At 35.3% G+C, this 23949-nt stretch overlaps 1 protein-coding gene across 3 annotated transcripts; it reads right to left on the bottom strand.

Annotated features, from left to right (window-relative positions):
• Positions 1-1569: 1569 nt before the first annotated feature.
• LOC101885876 (receptor-type tyrosine-protein phosphatase eta) lies at positions 1570-23547 on the bottom strand. 3 transcript variants are annotated; one of them, XM_073941241.1, is made up of 10 exons: positions 23498-23547; positions 23303-23401; positions 19039-19740; positions 15311-15565; positions 13482-13745; positions 10623-10919; positions 7883-8140; positions 4479-4745; positions 4224-4321; positions 1570-3255 (listed from the first exon to the last, which is right to left on the bottom strand). In XM_073941241.1, the coding sequence occupies exons 2-10, from the start codon at positions 23331-23333 to the stop codon at positions 3181-3183; spliced, it is 2247 nt and encodes a 748-aa protein (XP_073797342.1). In that variant the 5' UTR covers positions 23334-23401; positions 23498-23547; the 3' UTR covers positions 1570-3180. The 3 variants fall into 3 exon arrangements, with proteins under 3 accessions (XP_073797342.1, XP_073797343.1, XP_009295941.1); XM_073941242.1 differs by having other exon boundaries at positions 23480-23546; XM_009297666.5 differs by having other exon boundaries at positions 23503-23543.
• Between the last annotated feature and the right edge of the window lie 402 nt (positions 23548-23949).

The raw sequence follows: 23949 nt of genomic DNA, 5'->3' as shown, positions 1-23949 counted from the left end.
ATGATTGTGAAGTGCTTTGGGTGTATGGCCATACATGATAAATGTGCTATATAAATACACATTGCTTACCTACTTGCTTACAATCCCATGCTGCAGAGCTAATGATAAATTAATCCAATTTAAAATGGCAGAAGCTGCTTTTGGTCATCTCTAGACACTACATATTTGATTGAGTCCAGCTAAGGACATTTTTTGGCACTGCAGATCTCTGATTGGTTGAGTCTACTGCATTGCATCATGGGTAATGTAGTCTTTGTCTAAGAATTTTGCTATTAAAAGAGACACCTCTAAAAGTAACTTGAATTATGACAAACAGATGCTTTAATAAAACCCATTATGTGTCACTTCTGCATCTTTTTAAAAGTTTAGTGCCGGCCTCTGTTATAATTGTTATTATTTATATATTTATATTTATATGTAGTAACTTGCTGGCAATTTTGCCTTGCCAAAACACTGTAAATGAAGAAGAGTTCCTGAAAGGTGCAGTAGGTGATCAGCCAAAATACAAACCATTAACATACTAGATTTGAAAACACAGTCCTTCCCCTGTCTACCAAAGCCACGCCTCCTAAAATCATGAACGCGCACCGTAAAGACGACAGTAGACAACTTACTAGATCATGTCATCCGCCAGTTAGAAAACTTTACAGTGCTTTATAATACTACAATTCCCAATGAAAACTGTATTATATCAAGCATGTTTCAGTTGTGTAGCAGAACTTGCAAGGATCACTGGTCTCACTCTCTCACACACTTCGTCCTAAAGCGACTACTGTATGCTTACTGTATGGCCAGCGGCGTGCAGGAATTACACTCATTACTGAGCCATACTGACATGCTATTTCAATATTGAGAGTAGCGGTGAACACTACAGGGAGCACATCACAGGCTGTCATTGTTCAGAAATGACCCACTGTGAATATAAAACCATCTTCAGCTCAGTAAAGGAGGCTAGGCAGAATAGAGCTATTTACTGATGTTTTGTTGTTAAACTAAAAATAAATCTACATTATCGATGCTGAAATGGCCCGTTTCCACTGAGAGGTACAGTACGGGTCGGTATGGGTCACCTTTATCAAGCTTGCATTTCCTCTGCCAAAAGGGTATCTTTTGGTGGGCTTGGTGTACGACAAAGTTTCAGACGACGTCATTTTTAATCGAGGAAATGTCTACAGTAAAGCTGTATGAAGATCAATGATGCAAAATAGCCTACTGTAACGTCTGCAATTATATAAAATAAATAAATAAATGCAACCTTTATGAACACACACAGACCCATTCAGTCTCTGATATGTTACCAATTACAGAAAAACTACACAGCAGACATTTAGTCCTTATTTGGGTTCAAAAACAACACGCAACATACAGTATAGCTCACAGACTGAGCAAACCTCTCATCTGTGAATCTTCAGCAGCACATGTAACCTCTGTTAGAGAGTAATTCCGTCATTCTCGAGTTCATAATAGTCCAAAAGGTGATTATAATAGTTACACAAGGCAGTTTGATCATGTTTTAGATTGCAGAAGCATTATTTGCTGCTGTTATTTCTGGCTTCTCCTTTGTTTTTTCGTGCTTCACTCTCACGTCTGTCTCCTTCTGAAAGGATCGGATATCAGAGCTCTTCAATAATCACATGCACGTTATTAATATGAGCTCAAAAATGTTTGTTATTTTAAATATAGATAAGCTATCTAGAGAAAATGAATCTGCTCGGACTAGACGGCCATCTAAAACAACAACAGGACACGGCAGATTTTGTTGTTCTTACTCTTGACAACAAGGTTTGTTTGAGCTCAGGTCGACCATAGCTTGTTATTATATGTATATACTATATATAGTATTACGGTGTAATGTCTCTGCTGTGTTTTTAAAAATGGCGCTTCCTTTGTTTTTATTCTCTTGCTTTTGCGAGTGACGTATCTCTGATAACCAATAGCATTCATCTGCGCATCTAGCTCCGCCTTATGGTACTCTTTGGGCTTGTTGGTACCCTTTGCAAAGGGTGACCAAAAAGTGGTATGGTACGGTTCACTTTTAGGTACCCTTTGATAGAGAAAACGGCCATAAAAGCAAACCGAACAGTACCCTACCGTAACACTCAGTGGAAATGGGCTATAAAAGGACCTTATAAAACTGAAAATAGTCACATCAATCTTTCACCAAGACATTTCAGTGGCTGAACAACACTTCTGTGCATATAACCCATTCATAACAACACAATCTACATCAGCTCTGTGTGACTAAAATAGTTTTAAAACAGAAGATGACCTGTCTAAAAGAAATCCTTCAGCCATGGAGTCGTCCTTCCTCCAGCGGTCAAAACTCACTCCAATTTTGATTCAGGAATGAACAAAGTTTTGATTCAGCATTTGTTTTCAGCACTGTGATTGTCTCTTCTGATTTCTACAAATCTACATTCGCTGACAGACAGTTTGGGCCACTTATCACAATTATCGGCCCAACTCTATTTAATTGGATGAACATTTTTTAGTCTTCTGCCTCATCCAGAATATAAAAATACATATAACCACACTTAGATCATTTACTTTAATCATTACTAGTGGACTGTGAAGAGACTTTCAGCCAGCACAACAACACAAGTTTCTGAAGACCACCACCTACTGCATCTTTAATAACCCATCTAGCGTTTACTGCAAAACACAACTCAACTGTAAACACAGCAAAACAAAGAACTGATAATGAACATAACTTGTTTACAGTCTTGATAAACACGTGCAAGACAAACATAAATAAAAATCTCCTTTAGTGGTCAGGAATAAAGTAAGGTATGCTGCATTATAGGACTATTTATGAAGAGTTTAGATGCAAAAACCTCTAAATGCCGTCAGAAATTTTCCTCTAAAATGAAAATTTTTATCGTGCTCCTGTGTGCATGTTCTGTAATATCACTTTTATGGCAAAGAATAAGTCCTTTTCCTGGTCTTTAAAGTGAAATATCCCAACATAAACAAATAAGGTTGAGAAAAATGTTTATATGGAATGTTTATATTTTATATGGAAATTTCAGACGGCACGGGTTTTTGCATCTGAACTCTTCATATATTCCATTATTATTATTTTTTTTAGGTGAATTATCCATATTACAAGTGTTAATGAAAACAAATGTGACAGGATGAATAGGGTGTTTTTCAGACCTAGTTTCAGCTTTGAGAACTGAGCTAATGATTCTTTCTGTCAACCCATTTCAGCTTCCAGTAAACGCCGTCCAGTTTTCCCGCAGTTAGATTGTACAACTGAAAGACAGTAAAAGAGATTTCATTTGTGTGCTTATTGTTGTTTTTAGATGGAGAATTTGGGATAAAAAGGATAATTACTACATTTTAAAATAAGTTTTGGTAATAAAAATCATGATTCTAATAACTTTAATGCTAATGTTCATTGTCGTCAAGCTTTAAAGTTATAAAAGTGTACAGCTGAATATTTTATGTATATGCAAATGTGATTACTCAAACAAAACACATGTTAGCATGATATATAGAAAACACTATATAGATCGTTCATTCAATTTATTTACAATCCAGTTTGTAAGGTAATATTTTCAGTCTTTTAATGGCTATATTATATTAGAGACTTGTTTTGTTTACCAAATAAGTTGACCGAAATGGATATGTATTGTAAACAATAAATCAATGTATTATTTTTTATTTAATATATTAAGTTTGTAGTAATGATACTCCCAAAATCATTCTGCATAAATCCGCAGATTTATTACAAAATCTTCCACAGAAAAATGTCAGCAGATTCTGTTTGGCCCTATAGTTATAAGTAAAACAAAGAGCATGCGGGTCAGGTAGTTTAAACGGTAGGCTACGAATAGTAAATTAATTATGGATTAATTAATTATTCCTAAATTACAACAATGACGGTGCCATCGTCCATCGGGATGTTTCACATTAGACATCGTATGATGGCAAAGTGGTCGACATCAGTCAGCACTATTAAAGAGTCTTCTTTAGTTTGTATTATTCACTTTCATTTTTTGGATTTTGTTTTAAAATCCCAGTTTAGTTATTGCAAAAATGAGTTTACTTGTAAATAAATGGTGCAGCGTTTGAGATAAAATTCAAGGCAATTATTTGTCTCAAAATAATTTTGTTAAAAAATCGTGACTAAATCGTGAGATTGGCATCGTGAGGTGAATGGTTATATCCCTAATATGAAGTTGTTTTGAACAGGCTGTAGTCATTGAAATATTCCTCACCTTACTGTACAGCTCTTCCTGAGTTGTGTTCGTTGCACACTCAAGTTTATTTGCAGAGGAACACAGCATTACCAAGCTCAGCATCTTCTTCACAGGCTCTGAAAAATCAAACAATTTAAACATCAATAAAAGTGCGAACAATTGGCTGACATATTCACAGTGTCTCAACAAAAAAATCTTAAGAGTGTCGAGTAGCAATCATAACACAATAAATCCAAATGTAGCTTCAGAACACATCAAACGCAGTTTCTTTACCTGTTTGTGCAGAAGTGCTGACTGGATTACTCGTCAAATTACCCGCCACAACTGTGATATTAAAGTCATATGTTGTTCCACTTCTTAAATTAGGAAAGGTAAGATGTGTGTCACTGGTATTTAATGTATAATCTTCATTCCAAAAAGGCGTATGATACTTGACTGTATAATTAATCCTAGCCCCTACAGAGTCAGCTGGAGCTTCCCAGCTCACAGTTATGTTCATTTTGTTAACAGTGGCCTTTGGTGAGCGTGCTGAAGTCGGTCCTGTGAATAAATGTTTTTTTAGACATGTTATTCGGCTGATCAAAACAGAAATAGTGAAATGGTCAGAAAAACAACCCAGGCTCATTGCATTATGTGCCCAGGGCTACATTTTTGAGAACCCGGGAAATATGTACCCTGTACTACATCTTCTTACAGTTTTTGCAATAGAACGACTTGAATGAATTCACTGAAATACAATGAAAGTTTATCATTCGCATTTGTTTTAAAGGCCTGAAAGAGTCTAAAGCATTCAGGCACATTTTTGCTGGATCAGGTATCGGTCAGCTGGAACCAATCCAAATCCGATCTTACGCATTCAATATCTTCAGTGTAATTTATAAGCCAACAAAAGCTGTGAACGTAGCATAATATGAGGCACTAGAAAGTTGTCATGTACGCATGAAGCCCTTCTTTAGTTTAATGTGAAGCACAGATGAATATTCAATTGATTAAATTCATGTTCAGTTTAGCGCTTCCCTCAGCTGCGCCTGTCGATCATTCTCCGTTTATTACAGTTCAAACTGTGTCGCGTTCATGACAACTCGAAAAACTTTCTCCAAGACTATTTGCTCCTGTTAGTTTTCAATAATCCGTGGAGAAATGCATTTAGTTTAACATTAAATAGGTTCATTTTGACCTGCAACAAGGAGTTGCGCTGTGTCTGTTAGATCAGCAAAATGCATTCGCAACACTGGAGTAGAGAGGGTTATTACCTGCTCTTCACACTCAAAGTAGCCCTACCTGACTGTTTAAATTAGAAAGGCTCAATAATACATTGGACAAATCTTCAACGCACTGATTTCTTCTCTTTGTGCTGCTGTTTTAGAAGTGTCCACAGATAGCGGAGGGCTGTGTTATGTGTCGCAGTGATGCATCAAGCGCATCATTAATGCAAACGGCTGCGCAGACACGACATGCGTCGCTTCGTAAAATTATTCTCATATTGAGTTTCTGTTCTCTTTTTTTGAGTTTATTCTTCAGAGGGGAATAGTTTAAGTGCTGCGAATAGTTTGTAAAGCCTTTTTGTGGTCAAAGTAGTTGATTATATTAACCACTTTCCGCCTGGATTTTGCCTACCTAAATTTAAAAGCTTCCCAAATACACATGCAGAGGTGTAAATGAAAAATTTGGTATAATTTTAAAGAAAACCCTTTGAATTTTCATAAAACACTATTGAAAGAGTTTAAAATAACTGTATATGTCGTCTGTGTTATAATAAACACCTAATAAAAGAGGCACTTTTTGAATTTTTTTTATAAACCCAAATTTGAAAGTGCAGCTTTTAGGTTCTGTGTGGTCGAGCGTGCTGTAATTAATGTTGGTGGTCCCTGCACATGTCTGTAATCATAGGAATAAAGTAGGGATGGTCATTTCGGTTAATTTTGCTAACCGACAACCGCCGCTCATTAATCGGTTATTAACGGTTAACTGGTCAGATTAATATTAATTTTATATTAAACAAATAGACGTGTCTATTTTGTGTCTGACACATTAAATATTGCATTTTAAAATACTGATTTATTTTTATATGCTAGCATATTAATAATAGAACAATACAACAGAGCATTTTCACGCACCTGCAGTGTTTAGCACAGAAGAACAGAATAAACTAAATAAAATGAATAAAATAAATAGGACTGCCCTAAATTATTTTCACTTCAATAATTAATTTATATTACAAAACGAAAATACTGACTGATTCTTTTTAATAACCAGCATAGGCTGATTTTTTTCCAATCATATTTTCAAAAAACAAAATAGCTGACTTCCTCAAATCGCTCGCTCCACGGAAAATATGCATTTATTTAATGCCCCGCTGTTATTATTATAATCACAAAACCTTTTACATTTTTAATAGAAATCATTATTTTAAAGATTATGTCTTGATTTTATGTGATGGTTTCCTCTCCCTCCCGGTTCAAGTGCGCGCTGCGTGATGAAAAGACAACAACGCGCGCGCATATGTAGACTTTTTGTAAACGGTTTTGTTGTTTAAATATGATATTGCATTAATGTGCATGCATGCTTTATAAGTTGTAAAATAAAAGGTAAAGCCTATTTGTTGCGTTTATGACGCAGATCCAGGTCAACATCAGCGCTTTTTTTGGCATCAACACGTCAAACAGCATATTCTTCTTTCATTTTGCTTCTTTGGCAAATGTGTCTGTAGGCACGGGTTATACGTTATCGTCCCGCAAGTCAAATATGTCTTGCAGTTGAACAAGGGGCCGAAAATAATCTCACTGCCTTTATGTTGACAAGGAAAACAGGAGAAGAGAAGAGGCGCGGTCCTCTTATGAAACGACTGAATCAGCTGGGTATCGATTGTGCAAAAGTGTTGCTATCTATGTTGTTACAATTGTAATATTTAATACTATTGTGATATTCAAAAATTTTACATTCATACAGCTCTGGATAACTTAAAACAGCGATTAGACCTTCAGAGCGGCATTAATGCGTCCTGAAGTAAAGCGAAACGGCTATAAACTCCAGCAAGATAGAGTGATTATATGCAGAGCCATATACCTTTATCTATAAATAAAGTATAACTATAGAAACTGTGTTCATCTTAACTGAAAGCTTCTGCGTGTTTGCTGTCCTCACGCATCGCGCACCTGTCAGTCAGTCAGTCAGTCAGCACGTAACGCCAAAGGATTAAACAGAGAGCGCACAGCACTATACGGTTACAGAAAAATTTGCGCTGTTATATTCCACTTACCTTTTAATACCTTTTGGTGCGATTATAATCCGCTATTTAAAACAACAACAATGACTGAATGTTTTGAATGGGTAATGTAGCCGTGAAGGGATGCATTTTGGTCCTGCCATGGAAGAATGAATGTAGCGGAAACCAAACTCTTTAAAAGTTCTCTGTAGTTGTCTTGACAACACAAACTGCTGCTCTGGGATGAGCTGCGTGCAAAAGATGCCCCTCTTGAAAACCAGTCACAACAGAAAAGTCGTTTTTACGGAGATAAGTACCGCCCCATAGCATTCATTTTACACACAAAATGCAGCCGTATGTACCTGCAAGTACATATTTATCGGTTCTCAAAAAGTATCCCTGGACACATTTTCCCAATAAGCCTGTGTTGGGGGACAAAAGTAGTAACTGCAACATAATAATCATCACTCACTTGTGTAATCTATTACTTTAGCGGGATCACTTTCCAGGGCTCCGTTAAAAGTGATAATTGTAATCGTATACCTCACTGCTGCCATCAGACTTGCGAAATTGTAATAACAGTCTTTGGTATCATCACTTCTTAAGGAATTTTGAAAATCTGTTGTTTCAATTTTCACATGAAATTTTGTATATTTCCCCTCTATTGTCCAATTAACAGACATGGATGTGCTGTAGGTAACCAAGGAGGTTATGCTCACGGTGTTTGGCACTGTAGGAGAAAAGAGAATTTAAAAAAACATCATCGGAACATAGGAAATGCTTTTTGCCTGTCTGATCTCATGAGGAAACGTAACTTTCATACATTTGGTTGTTTTAGTGGCTAATTTGGACGAATTTATAAAAGTTCAGTGTCATACAGAAAGGTCATACCTGTCAACCCTCCTGTTTTTCCCAGGATTCTCCCATATTTTACAGTTCTATCCCGCTATCATCCCGTTTTCCTGTATTTCTGCCATATTTTCAGTCTTTCTCTGAAGCATGGCTATAAACGTTAAAGAGCCGAACCTCACTATACGCAACCCATACCGCCGAACCACCAGGGGCCACCCCTTTCTCTTAAATGTGAGGCTGTTCTGTGCTTTTGCTTTATTTAGGCATGAAAACACTTTGAAATAAATATAAAAACAGCAGGTATCCCTTCCTTTTTCATTACAGGTGGGAAAAGTGATTTCAGGGCGAGAAAGAGAAGATTTGCGGGAGAATAGGTGCCTGAAAAAATGTAAAAGGGGAGAGGAGGTTGGGGGTGATGGTGCGCGACTTATCTGAAGAGTGGTGGGGGCGTGTGCTGTGCGTGTGACATTAAGTATCTGAAGAGCGGTGGGGGTGAGTTACTCGTGACGTATCTGAAGAGCTAAGAGGGATGTGGTGAAGAGGCATGGGCGACGTATTTAAAGACCGGGCAGGAGACGCGCAATTTCCGGGAGACTATCATTGGTTTGTGGGCATCCGGGAGTCTTCCGCAAATGCATTGAGTCCCGGATGCCCCAAACCAATGATAATTTCGGGAGACTTGGGATGACTGTATTAATGTTAATAAGCTGAACTGTTTACTTATGTATCTGCTGCTAATGTCCTGTGCTAATCCCTGATTTTCACAGCCCAATGTTGACAGGTATGAAAAAGGTACGTTGCTTTTTTTAAAAAAGGCATGGCACCGAACCCCACCCATAATACCAATCATTCATTAAGGATGAGCAAATCATACTAAATTGTACAAATACATACAAATTAGCCACTAAATCAGAAAGTGATGAATTGCCTTGAGATAGCGTTGTGTTTGCTATATCACGGATCAAGATGTATTGAACAAAATCTTGTTCAACCTATGAACAACTTATGTATGTTATTGGGACGTTATTTTAAAGTTGCAACTATTCCTGATTTACTAACAGTTAATAAATGAAGAATAATTGCAACTTTAGAATAACGTCCCAATAACATTTATAAACTATTAACTGATACTTAAAACGTCTTTAGTAAGTAATTTACTAGCAGCTTGTTCATGATCCATTACTAATTTATTAGGTATAGTTATAAATCATTAAAATACAGTTAAGTCATTTATAACTTTTTAACTAACAGCTTGTAACTTATGTGTTGGCTATCTATAAGGCGCAGTTATAAATAATTAAACTATTAACTATTATTTAGCAAGTCATTTAAAACCCATTAACTAACAGTTTATTAAAGATCTATTAACTAGTTATATTGGATAGTTATAAATAAGTATCAAACTATTAACTATTATTTGACAAGTAATTTATAACTCAATAACTAACAGTTTATTAAGGATCTATTAACTAGTTATAATGGATAGTTATAAATAGTTAAACTATTAACTATTATTTCACAAGCCATGTATAACTTAACTAATAGTTTATTTATTGAAAAAATAACTAGTTATATTGCATAGTTATAAATAATTAAACTATTGCCCATTATTTAACAAGTCATGTTTAACTCAATAACTAACAGTTTATTAATGATCTATTAACTAGTTACAATTGATAGTTATAAATAATTACAAACTATTAATTATTATTTAACAAGTCATTTATAACTCAATAACTAACAGTTTATTAATGATCTATTAACTAGTTATAATGGAGTTATTCTGAAGTGTTACCGAGTCACTTTATAATAAAGTCTCATCTGTTAGTTAAAGCATAAAATCAACAGTGAGAAAAATCACAATTGTAATTATTTAAAATTATTTTTGCCTGCCAGTGAAGTAAGCAAAACTTTTTTCAAAATGAAAAGCAGTATTATTTTGCTCACCCTATTTGCATATTATTTAGCTTGCTTTAAGGAAAACCCCCATTTAATTCTGACATATGTCTTAAAACAAGACATTATGCTTTGCTTGTCTTCTTGATTTGAGAATTTTTAGATATTTGGAAAAGAAACAAGACAAAAGAATCAAAGAAAGAATAGTTGTTTTACTGGGAAAATATTTAACCTTCAATTTGCAGGACAAAAAGTCACTTGTGAGATATAGACTCACAATTTAAAGGTAAAAGGTGAAACTGTGAGGAAACCAATGTCAGAATTTTAAAGAAGCAGCTTTTTTGCATTAGTTTAAAGGGCAAAATATCATACGCAGTAACAGCTTAATGATGTTGGGGCAGATAAATTAAATGCCTTTAATTATTGAAGTAATACTGAAAGTGAAAGTAGATGGTAAGACTTACGTGTGAATGCAGAACTTACAACCGTTTTTCCAGGTTGTGTGTCACTGTTTATCAGTGCCGTCACACACAGACAATACTGGGTGCCAGATGATAATGCAGTCATCCTTATGGACATGCTGTTTGTTATGTTGCAGCTTCCCTCGTTGCAGTTACACTCAGAGCTGATCGACTCATTGCTGATCAATTCTTTAATACAAACGTTGAAACTTGAATGATAACCATTAGGATTCTCCCAAGTGGCCTCTATGGCATTGCTTTCATTGTTGCCTGTTTTCAAGTTTTTGACTTCTGAAGGATCTGAAAAATAAATACCAACAAACACATTTAGAAGCATGCAGCTTTTGTCAAAAATGAGCTCATCTTTCAATAGCTGTGCTTGCAGAAATGCCGCTTTTATGATAGCTTTGATTCTATGCATGTGTGAATCTTAGGTCATTACATAAAAAAAACACTGGTTATAATGACAAATTAATTCTGAAAATGCACATTCAGCTTTTTTGTCAGTTTTGAAATAAGCATAAACTATGATGAAAATAAATAAATAAATAAATAAATAAACAAATAAATACATAAATAAAAATAAATAAATAAAATAAATACATAAAAAATTATAAATAAATAAAATACATAAAAAATACATAAAAATAAATAAATAAAAATAAAATAAATAAAAATAAATAAATACATAAATAAAACAAATAAAATAAATATAAATAAATAAATATAAATAAATAAATACATAAATAAAATAAATACATAAAAAATTTATTAAAATAAATAAATAAATAAATAAATAATAATAAAAGTAAATGAATAAAAAAAATTCGTAACAAATAAATAAAAATAAATAAATAAATAAAATATATAAAAATGTATAAAGATAAATAAATAAATAAAATAAATATATAAAAATAAATGAATAAATAAAAATAAATAAATAAAAATAAATAAATAAAAATAAATAAATAAATAAATAAATAAATAAATGGTTTGTTTAATAAATAGAATAACTGGACTAAACAGAGGCCAAATTGCCCAACATCTCAAACCTACACTGTAAAAAGAAAATCCTGGTTATTAAATTTTAAATTACATTTTTAAGCTGAATTAAATTAACCGTATGAGTCCATTGAACTTATGTTATGTTACTTAACCTAGTGTCTCCCATCCAATAGTATAATAGTGGATGCAGCCTTTATGATGCAAGCTGAGACTGCATCACTCAGAGATGCAATGTCAGACACAATGCACTCAATGGAGCTAGTGACATCACTGTGACGGGTAGGGTTAGAGGTGGGGTTAGGTGAGCACAGTAAAAAGCATTGGATGCAGCTCTGATTGCATCTGCACATTATATATTATCTTATATTATATATTATATTATATTTTATTATATTATATTATATTATATTATATTATATATTATATCATATGTTATATTATATTATATTATATATTATACTAAATTATATTATATTATACTAAATTATATTATATTATAAATATATATATTTTTTTTCCTGTATTTATTTGTGTTTAATGCTTTACAATTTAAATTTGCTGTAATTTACCGATTTCACCACAGGAGGACTCTAAATTCACCTTATGAAGTTAAGTGATTATAAGTCATTTATGATGCAACATTTTTAATACAGGTATTGGGATAAATAATTATTTAGAAAGGTTTATTTGCAGTATTTTGAAAAACTAAACATATTAAAAATATTTATATTTATTACAATTTATTTAAATCTTTTTTTTCTTTAATTCATTCATTTTCATCCTTCGGCTTAGTCCTTTCAAGAGTTCACACTTAGCTCATGAATTTATACATAGGTTGTTTGGTGTGCTGTCCCGCGAGAGAGCCCTGAGCTCAAGGGATCCTCAGCACAGAAATACCAAATGGCCCAGCGAGAACCCGACGCCATTGGTTTTCTTACTGTGAGGCAACAGTGCTAGTCACTGGGCCACCGTGCCGCCCATTCTGGATAAAGGTGGAAGAAGGGGAGGAGGGGGATTTCATCCAGATGAAGATAGTTTTAGGAAGGAAATGAGGATATATAGAGAGATTTGGAATTCTTTGATTGGAGGATCATGATTAGCTAATGTGGGCCAGCCGGGTCAATCATGAGCACATGCTCCTCTCCAAATTAGTTTAAAATTAAACTGCATTCATTTATCAGGGGTCGCCACAGCGAAATGAACCCGCCAATTTATCCAGCATACGTTTTACACAGCATCTGCCCTACCAGCTGCAACCCAGTACTGGGAAACACCCATACACTGCAGCCAATTCAGTTCATCAATTCCCCTAAAGCGCATGTGTTTGGACTGTGGGGGAAACTCGAGCATCCGGAGGAAACCCACGCCAACACGGGGAGAACATGCAAACTCCACACAGAAATGCCAACTGACCCAGCCGGGACTCGAACCAGCGACCTTCTTACTGTGAGGCCACAGTGCTAACCACTGAGCCACCATGTTGCCGCTTATGTTGAATATATTTATTTCATTCTATTTCATTCTAAATGTTTTTTATTTAAGAGTTAAAAAGTTTAATTATCTGAAAATTTATAAAAACTCAAATTAATTAAAGCTGTAATAATAGTTTAAACCTATCCACAAATCTGAAACAGAAATCAACAAAAACAGTTTATAAAACGGACAAAAAATGTGGCAAAATTAATATAAATACAGAAAATATATAAATAAATGCTCAATGACAGTATGAATTAAACTGAAACGAAACTAGCATCTCCAACTCATTATGCAAATTACTCTTGTGTGCCGATGTTAATGCAATAATGCACTTTTTCCACACAATGAAAACTTATAGACAATGTATCGCTGAAAACTTACTGGTATAAGCAGAATAGCTGCTTGGAACTCCATAGGTCGTCTGATTCACCACTGCAAAGACTGTGAAATTATACAACACTCCTGGAGTAAGATCTGTAATACCGCATTGCTTGTTTGGACATTTTGCTGTTTGATTGTTTCCATATATCAAGTCCTCCACAATTACTAAGTAGAAATCTTGGTTTCCGTCTGGTTTATTCCAGCTGAGGAAGGCGCTAACAGTTGTGACATTCAACACAGTCAGATTCATCACCGCAGACGGCACTACAAGAGAAGAAGAGTAATCAATACTTGTTGGGTTGATTTAAAAACAATGCATTGCACATGTCTACACAATCTAATTAATAAGTGTTAAAGTGTTTAATGCACAGTAGTGTAAAATGCATGCTTATATTACATTTATAGCTAGTAATGTGCTATATTACATTTTCTTGTTGCAATTAATTGCTTATGCTTGTATCATGGTATCAACATTATGACATAGCGCAGGTTAGTGTATACTCCATCAGCTGTTTTAGATTCTGTCAGCTTTGTGTTTATGACTGTTTGGCGCCATCTTGTGTCTGTATAATGTGCAGGTTAGTGTATACTCCATCAGCTGTTTTAGTGTCTGTCAGCTTTGTGTTTATGACTGTTTGGCGCCATCTTGTGTCTGAATAATGTGCAGGTTAGTGTATACTCCATCAGCTGTTTTAGTTTGTTGTGTTTTTATCTGCCAACATATTGTGTCTGTATAATGCGCAGGTTAGTGTACACTCCATCAGCTGTTTTAGTGTCTGTCAGCTTTGTGTTTTTGACTGTCTCCATCTAGTGTCTGTATAATGCTCATGTTAGTGTATACTCCATCAGCTGTTTTAGTTTCTGTCAGCTTTGTGTTTTTGGCTGTTTGGCTCCATCTAGTGTCTGAATAATGCACAGGTTAGTGTATACTCCATCAGCTGTTTTCGTCTTGGTCAGCTTTGTGTTTTTGGCTGTTTGGCACCATCTAGTGTCTGAATAATGCACAGGTTAGTGTATACTCCATCAGCTGTTTTCGTCTTGGTCAGCTTTGTGTTTTTGGCTGTTTGGCACCATCTAGTGTCTGAATAATGCACAGGTTAGTGTATACTCCATCAGCTGTTTTCGTCTTGGTCAGCTTTGTGTTTTTGGCTGTTTGGCACCATCTAGTGTCTGAATAATGTGCAGGTTAGTGTATACTCCATCAGCTGTTTTAGTTTCTGTCAGCCTTGTGTTTTTGACTGTTTTGAGCCATCTGGTGTCTGAATAATGTGCAGGTTAGTGTATACTCCATCAGCTGTTTTAGTGTCTGTCAGCTTTGTGTTTTTGACTGTCTCCATCTTGTGTCTGAATAATGCGCAGGATAGTGTATACTCAATCAGCTGTTTTAGTTTGTTGTGTTTTTATCTGCCTCCATCTTGTGTCTGTATAATGCGCAGGTTAGTGTATACTCCATCAGCTGTGTAAGTGTCTGTCAGCTTTGCTTTTGACTGTTTGGTGCCATCTTGTGACTGAATTATGTGCAGGTTAGTGTATACCTCATCAGCTGTATTTGTGTCTGTCAGCTTTGCATTCAATTAATGAATTAACAAACTATTACGGCTCCAAACAATGTTTTGTGTCTAATTTTTATGTTTGTGGCAAGCAGCCATGTAATAAGTAGGATAAAGTACATAAAGGAGGGTTGTTTTCACAGAACAAACCTTTCAGTCTTATACAACAGTGCTGCGCAACATGTAGGGTTTATTGTGTGATTAAAACCTTCTGCATGTACTTTATGCCTAACATAAACTCATGGTGATGTAAACACTTATAAATGGAAGTCTACTCACAGGTGTAGAAGGAGATATTCTGTGGATTGAGATCCCGGCCACATTTCACTGGAAACACCTGAGCCCGGTACAGAGTTCCCGAGGTCAGATTTCCTATTTCAGCGGACAGACCAGTCTTATTAAATGTCTGGTTGTAATCTCCAGTGATTTCCACTCTATAGTGACTGATGTTTTTAGCACTGGGTCCTGCACTCCAGCTCAGACTAACATTATTTTTCATCACATTGAAATAGTTGATTTGCCCAAAAAAGCGATCTATGGAAAGACAGATGCATATTATATAAGCGGAAACTCACAAAATGACCACACATTTCAAAATCCAGAATACCAAACACTGTAAAAAGCAATTAGTCGCTTTACCTAAGAGTGTAAGTAAATTTGTTGTCTTAAAAGAGACAAGCTGACTTTGTTATATGCACAGTTCATCTACTTAACTTTAATGCTATTTACAGTAGACATGGTGCAAGTGAATAAATCCCACTATTCTCATGTAAACAGATGCGTGAACATTGAGTTTACTTGCACCATTCGTGCATAAGTTATCTTCATTCGTATGTCTAATTCATTTTACAATAGACGTGGATTCACGTCTTGTCATGTCTGTCTGCCTGGTTACTCTAGCTTCACTGCTAAATTGATAACATGGATTTTACTGAGAGAGCAGCTACGCTTTGTGTGCTTTAGGAAGGCTGAAAAACAGCATTGAATTGTTCGGCGCCGTGTCTGAGTGCACTAGATCCTTTCAGAGGTGCACCAGCTCTGTAAGTACATCCACTCCTCCAGAAACTGTTCCCAGATGACGGAAGCTTTCAGCGGTGCGTCCGACTAAGCAGAGCCTAGCTTGATGAGCTGTTGTCCGGTGTCGGCAGGAGGATTTCCCCTCTGGACAACTACTGCAGGCGCTACATCTTAATCACTTCCCTACAAGAGCAAGCTCATGTGTGGTTAAATGCAGGGCAAATGTCTGCTGACGTTCAGATTTTCCATTTCAAGCGATTCGCGTGAAATGAGCGATCCGCACGATGTCTGATGTTTCGAGCAACAGGATATCTATTCACATCTTTGCATTGACTTAACATGTAAATCAGTTGTGCTTGATGCTTTATCCGCTACTGGTGTGAACGCAGCATTAGGTTACTTAAAAGCTACTAGGTCAACTCTTTTAAGTTAAGTCAACTAAAAAAATTACAATCTACAAAATTTCAACTAAATATTTACATTTTTTTCTTCACTTCTTTTCTCTTTCTTTTCTTTCTTCTTTTTAAAAAAAATTGTGTTTAATATTTTTCTATAACATATACATTTGGCTGTACTAGTTTCTGGACCGTTATTGTAAGTTATTTTGTTAGATTAGCTCCAGATTTGGCTTTAGTACTGACTATTCTAATGTATGTGCACAAATATAATATTGTATAGCTTCCTATTAAAAATATGAATTTAAAAGATATATGTATTGTTTACCCATAGTGTATGCATGGTCAAACAGCAAGTAATACACAAAGCATTTAGTTTGGGCTAGCTTTTGCTGCTGAACATTGCTTTACAATGCCATTGAAGGGTGAACATTAGCCAGTGGGGGAGTGTCTTTTGTCTTGTTTTTTGTTTTGTCCAAATTATTCATGACCATTGTCACACACGCATAGAGCTGAGATGACCCAAAACAAACGTAACAAATTGTATATTATAGTAATGTTTTCTTTGAATGAGAGAACTAAATAATTTTACATAATTGTGAAGTAAATATTCTAGCCTACAAGAAAAGTTGTTAACTAAAGTTGTTTTTTGGACATTATTTCAGCTACATTATTTTCTCCAAAACTTACTAACCACGCATACAATTTTTTTTCTAAAAAACACAATCTTGTACATCAATATTTCTCACATATTATTGTAGCACAGTTCGTGCTGAATACAAATAAAACAAATGTTGGCCAGTACTATGTAATAAGTAGCTGAAATAAGCATAAATGTCAGGGCACGTCAAAACATCTTAGGGGTCCCAAAATCACCTATTTTTCTATAACAAATTTTGCTGTACTAGTTTTTGGACCGTTATCTTAAGTTATTTTGTTAGATGAGCTTCAGTTTTGGCTTAAGTTTTGCATCGTTTGCGAAAAGAATGATGTAGTGATGAGTGTTTCACAAAACCTGCAGTTTCTCTTTCACAGACCCATCGTTTGAACCACATTAATTATAAAGTAAAATGCTCATAATGGCGCTCTAAATGGGGTGGAGTAACAGCTACTTTAGAGAAGAACCCCATCATTTCTTTGTGCAAATTATATTGTTTTACACGCACGCACGTTAAAAATAAAATCCAATAATAGTTAAAACATGCACTCGCTTTCCATATTAACTGAAATATATGTAAACGGCTCATATAGGACCAATGTTTCCTTTACAAATATTATTGAGATATTTGTAATAACATTACAAATTTTATTCTAAAACATTAAATCACTTACAAAAGCAAACACTATTCTAATATCATATATAAATTATAAATAAATGAGGCGATTTATTAGGAAATTAAATGTAATATTTATTATTTATTAGGAAATGAAAAAATCCTACTTTAATAATAATATTTTTAATATTAATGTTTGTTATTATTATTAAGTAGGATATTGTTTATTTTTTTATTTTTTAAAAAGTCTACTTTTACAATTTGAGACATGTAAACCACTGCAGAAAGCTCTAACCAGAAGGCCATGTCATATATAGTACAGATACTGAATAAATAACCTACTATAATACTAAAAGAATTAACATATGCTATGTTTTTTGTTTTCACAAGCTTTGGAGACATAACATAAATTCCGCTTTTAAATATTAGGTCACCTACAGCTTTCGTCATGAGGCAGTGTTTAAAATGACATCAATGTTTTCAAAGTGCACTGTAAAGGAAGCACAATTGTAAACATGAAGATCGCTAAAACTGAACTGTAATAATACTTTGAAAGCAAATTACACCTAAGAGAGATGACCTTAATGTCTTTTTATTTTTAATCTTTCCAAGATTAAATGTCAGAATATTCTAAACGAATAGGGCATAGGGGGATAACTGGAATTAGAACACAGCCAGGAACTATGTTTCTAACTACAGCTCCAGAGGTGTAGTTGCAAGTGCACAAGTTTATGAATGTTCATTGGAACGATGCATTTGGGAAACGCCAAATCAACTAACTATGTTTGTAACGGCGCAACTTGCAACCTTAGTTGGCTAACGATGGTTTTGGAAAACGCACCCCTGGTTGGGTCAAAGTCTGCTTTATCCAAAGTTCAATCTTTTACCCTGTTCATTGATTCACAACTCTCCAGTCAATTTGTCAACCCATGTAAAAAGTCTTGGGGTTACACTAGATGGTATGTCTCATAGTCAAATCTCACATTCTGCCTTTTTCATTTGCGTAACATTGCAAGACTTCACTCTTCGCCATGCTGGGAAACACCCATACACTTTCAATCACACCCATACGCAACGGCCAATTTAGCTACCCAATTCACCAAATGTGTTTGGACTGTGGGACTTGGAGCACCAAGAGGAAACCCATGCCAACACGAGGAGAACATACAAACTCCACACAGAAATGGCAACTGACTCAGCCGAAGCTCAAACCAGCGTCCTTCTTGCTGTGAGGCGATCATGCTATCGCCTAACTCACTATTATTATTATCATCATTATTATTAAAACACACCCAATAAACCGTAAATGCCAAGCACTCACCGTCATAACAGATGAAGGGTCGACTTATATTACACACTTTTTCCTTCCACATGCCGAAGCTGAGCAAGACCACACAGGAGTCCTCGATGTACACATCCGGATCGGGTTCGGGTTCCAGGATGCAGCTGCTGACTGTGGTGCTTTGTGGAGTGGTTTGAGTGCTGTATGTTGTTGTGCTAGTCGGCAAAGTGCTGTGTGTTGTTGTTTTGGGCGTCGTGATCGTGTATGAGTTCACTGTACTTTCAAGATCCTTATACGTCATATTTAAGCAATCAAGAATATCGACCAGGATGGGACACATATCGCCTGATTTGTTAGCCACAAATGATGAAGTTTCCATCGTAGTGGTTGTCGGTGTGGATGTAGATGTGGTTGTTATTGTGGTTGTGGAGGTGAGTGGAGTTTGTGTGGTTGGGCAGATTGGCTGTTTTTTTTCTGTGTTCGGCACGGGATGGCCGGGATACCAGTTCTGGTAGGTAACAGGATCCTCGTTGGACCATTTGGACCATGGGAGTGTGCCGTTGTAGCTCCTGCGCAGTCCGATCCAGTAGTCCGCCGAGAGGTTGTTGGCAATCAGATGGACGTTTCTGCTGGTGATGGTGGTCAGTTCCTTGAAGCATTGCTGGCAGTAGAGTCTGGCCTTATCCCATGTGATGTTATTGCTCTGAGGATAATACTGTTCCTCTGCCCATACCACCGAGCCTGGTCATTGATAAACGGGTTAAAGCAATCTTTATGCATGCATCAGAATTCATATTTCTATGTGCCCTGGACTAGGGCTGCACAATATACTGTTTCAGCATCGATATTGCAATATAGTCAATAGTCATGTCACAGGACCTGCACTGTTGAGTTAGGATTATAGTTGATCAGCTGAGAATACATGAGATTTGTGGAGTCATTGCAGATAATACCCATAGCACAGTGAATATCTATCATTTTTGCATGTGTTACTTTACATTTCATGATTACATTTTTATACATAAATACTGTTTGACTCACTGGAAAACCATTAAGCACTGTGTATTTTACTTTTTCCGTTGCTTTATTGTACTTATTTTAGCTTGCAGTTTGTTTATTATTTTTTACACATGATTTACACCCTTAGAAAATCCCCTCAATCAATCCTAACTAATGATTTATTTCCAAATAGAGCTATTCAATTCCATCTGGTGAAACTGTACTCATATCGCAATATATATAATAGCAGAACTATAACAGCAACTAAATATCATTTGTAAGTCGCTTTGGATAAAAGCGTCTGCTAAATGACTAAATGTAAATATTACAATGTCAGATTTTTCCAATATTGTGCAGCCCTACCCTGATAATCTCAAATACATTACTAGGACACGTTTTCTCATTGGTGTAATTTCTTGTAAATCCACCAGAGGTCGCTGCGTTTACACAAATAATGCAGCACTATGCAACCACAAGCACATTATACCCGGAGCACATTTTCATAATGGGCCTGTGTTGGGTAGTGATTTTAGCTACATTTTGCATTGTTAGGTGTAATTAAATACAACATTTTTTTAAGTAATTGGTTACTTACAATGTACTTGCCTGAAATAATGTAAATGTTACCATTTGTGATCCACAAAAAAAGAGACGGTGCTCACTGCAGAGCCAGCTGAGCTCTAGCGAGGGGAAGCATGAGCTCTCGCTCCTCCTCCTATAAGCTGTTTTAATGCGTACACCAACCCCACCCCTAACCCTACCCCCAGTGACATCACTCGTAGAAGAACTGCAAGAAAGGAGGAGCGAGAGCTCAAGCTCCCCCTTGCTGGAGCTCAGCTCTGCCCAAATGGCTCTGCAGTGAGCACCACTTGCAAAAAAAAAAAAACAGTTCTAAGTGTACATTTTTGGAAATGTAGATCTATGCATTATATAAAAATTAAATGAATACATTTTCCATTGATGTATAGTTTGTTAGGATATGACAATGTGTGGCCGAGATGAAACTGTTTGAATGGCTGTAATTTGGGTGTTTAAAAAAAATCTAAATATTGAGAAAATCCTTATTAAATTTGTCCAGAATAAGATCTTAGCAATGCATATTACTATAAAAAAATTAAGTTTTGATATATTTACAGTAGGAAACATGGAAGATGATCTTTTTTATATTCTATTCAAATATTCTAGTGATTTTCGGCATGAAAGAAAAACATACAGCCTCAGTGTATTTCTTGGCTATTACCAAAAGCATAATCAAGCAATAAGGTTTTGTGGTCCAGGGTCATATTTTTGTAGAAACCAATTTAGTATTTTTGCTTGTTAAAATACTTTGCAGAATAATTATGTTTTTCAAATTGATCAAATCTTTATCAAATTAAAAATTTTTAAAGTGATATTATTCAAGACAACGAATAAACACTGAATTAGGATCAAAGTTAGTTTGTGGCTATTTCTAAATTCAGAAGCGGAGTAATAATTTTTCATTAAGATATTTTGCATATTATTTCTTTTAAGTAAATATGTTATATATCAAGGCTGCACGATATTAGAAAAAAGTGACATTGCAATATGTCCTCTTACTGTAATATATACTATGATATGAATACAGTTTCACAAATAGCTCTATTTGGAAATAATTCATAATTTTAGATTGAGATTTTTAAAGGTTTTGTTAGGGAGCGTAGCTGAATAATATGTAATAAACAACTTACAAGCATAGTTAAATACAACAGAGCAAATATACAAGTGAAATAAGCAATATACAATTAATTGTTAAGCTATACACATTTATTTATTGTGCCCAAATGGCTTAAATTAGCTTGAAATGGGGACAGAGTCACAGGCCTTACAACAAATGAGGATAATAAACTTGCACTCTAAGGTTGAAATAATTGACATTACAGATACGATGTGACTATGTTTTATATAATTATTGTGTTTGGCTTTTCTTTTTCTTATACAATTTATTTTTGTTAACTGTTTTATATGCATTTCATTCAATTCAATTCAGCTTTATTTGTATAGCGCTTTTACAATGTAGATTGTGTCAAAGCAGCTTCACATAAATGGTCATAGTAACTGGATCAGGGTAGTTCAGTTTTTAGTGTTTAAGTTCAGTTCAGTTTAGCTCAGTTCAGTGCGGTTTGAAGTCGTTATTGAGAGTCCAAGCACTGAGGAGCAAATTCATCGATGCACAGCTCTACAGATCCTGAACCATGCAAGCCAGTGGCGACAGCGGAGAGGGAAAAAAACTTCACCAATAGGAGAGTGAAGAAAAAAAACCTTGAGAAAACCAGACTCACAACCATTTTAATATCTCCGCTGGCCAAAAGTCTTGTGCAGAGCTGCAGTCTCAGCAGTGGAGGCATTTCATGTGCTTTTGATAAAACATTGTGGGTGTGTGACAGCTTATGTGCAATAAGACCCTTATACTTTAATCCTTAACTATGTGTGTGTTTAAATACTAGTTTATCAAGAGTTTAAAATGACAGCATTTTAAAATGCAAGCAGATGAAGTATGCAGGTAAACATATATCAAGATGCTTCTGAGATTGTATCTTTAACACAGTAATATTTTGACAGTGTTCAGGCATTAAACAGAGCACACTGTAATTTACTAAACTGTTAATGGTTGACCAACACTGTATGTTACTGCAGGGTCAATGCAAATGTATGGAATATTGTTCACCATTTAGGCTTGGTTATGCAAATCTTAGCAGAGCCGGGGAGTTTTTCCAGGAATATTTATAAAGGCGTAAATGCAAATATAGAAGAAGGAAAACAAAGAGGGACAGTTTCTGGAACTGTCAACAACACATGACTGGAAATCAACATGTTTAAATACATTTAAAAATATATATTAATAGTATATTCTACAAATAAACGGTCCACATAAAGCCAAATCACATGATAATACATTAGTACTGAATGCATTTGTTCTCTCAGCTAACACATTAACAGGACAGTTCACCCAAAACTGAAAATTCTGTTATCATTTACTCGTCCTTGACTTCTCAGAAGCCTGTTTGAGTTTCTCTCATATGTTGATGACATTTAGACATTAAACCTGTCACCATTGACTTCCATAGTGTTTATTTTTCCCAATGTGCATGTCAACAGCTTTCTGCTTTCTTCAAAATATCTTCTTTTCCATTCAGCATTAAAAAGAAAGTCATAAATGTTTAAAGCCAATTGAGGATGAATAAATAGTGAGTAGATTTTAATTTTGGGGTGAACGATCCCTTTAAGCATTAGTTAAACATAGGAATCTTGTCAGTTTGCACACTTTGTCAGATTACAGACTTACTCAGGAGAAGTATAAGCCACGGTGTTTTCATCTTGTATCTGCTTCTTGTTGATCCGCTGGTTATCAGTCTCAGGTCAGCGCATGCAACGCACAAAATCCCTTTGACAAACTAAAGTAATATCATCAATCAACAACTCAAAAGAAACTAGAAATTGTCAAATTGATAAATCAACTAACAGTAAATCCTCCACTGACTTAACTCAGTCTGTGTGGGATCCGCTTATGTCCACCGATCTCCCGATGTGAAGAGTCTGATCCCAAACAACAAGCTATTCACACTGGGGTTTTGCATAGTAAACCTCCACATTTCCATTGACCGTGTATTTGCAAATATCTGCACTCAGCTCAAACATTTGGAAGATTTTAAGCAGAGAAAAATGCATGTGAAATTGCAATGCTACTACATAGAGCTGGGGAAATAAATGCATAGTGTATCCAGAAATGATTTAGAGATTGTTTGAGTGTGCCTCAGACAGGTAAGTGGGTTTGACAAACCACCTGTAGGAAACACTCTTTCATCTCTCCAACACTTTAACTGACACTTGCACGAGTCAATTTCTAAATGGCTGATTTACAGTTTTATTTTAGTATATTCTATACGTCTGATTATATTATACTTCAAGAGCACGCGTATGCTTTGATGCAGC

The sequence above is a fragment of the Danio rerio genome, chromosome 24 (genome assembly GCF_049306965.1).
Source record: "Danio rerio strain Tuebingen ecotype United States chromosome 24, GRCz12tu, whole genome shotgun sequence".
Taxonomy (NCBI): Eukaryota; Metazoa; Chordata; class Actinopteri; order Cypriniformes; family Danionidae; genus Danio; species Danio rerio.
The sequence above is the reverse complement of the archived record's forward strand: the minus strand, read 5'-3'. Positions and strand labels throughout refer to the sequence as shown.

Coding starts and splice junctions, on each gene's coding strand:
- LOC101885876 (XM_073941241.1), bottom strand. CDS start 23,333: ATGAAAACACCGTGGCTTATACTTCTCCTGA. Junction 15,566..19,038: donor ACCCTTCATCTGTTATGACG/GTGAGTGCTTGG, acceptor GTCTTTCCATAG/ATCGCTTTTTTGGGCAAATC. Junction 13,746..15,310: donor GAATATCTCCTTCTACACCT/GTGAGTAGACTT, acceptor CTTCTCTTGTAG/TGCCGTCTGCGGTGATGAAT.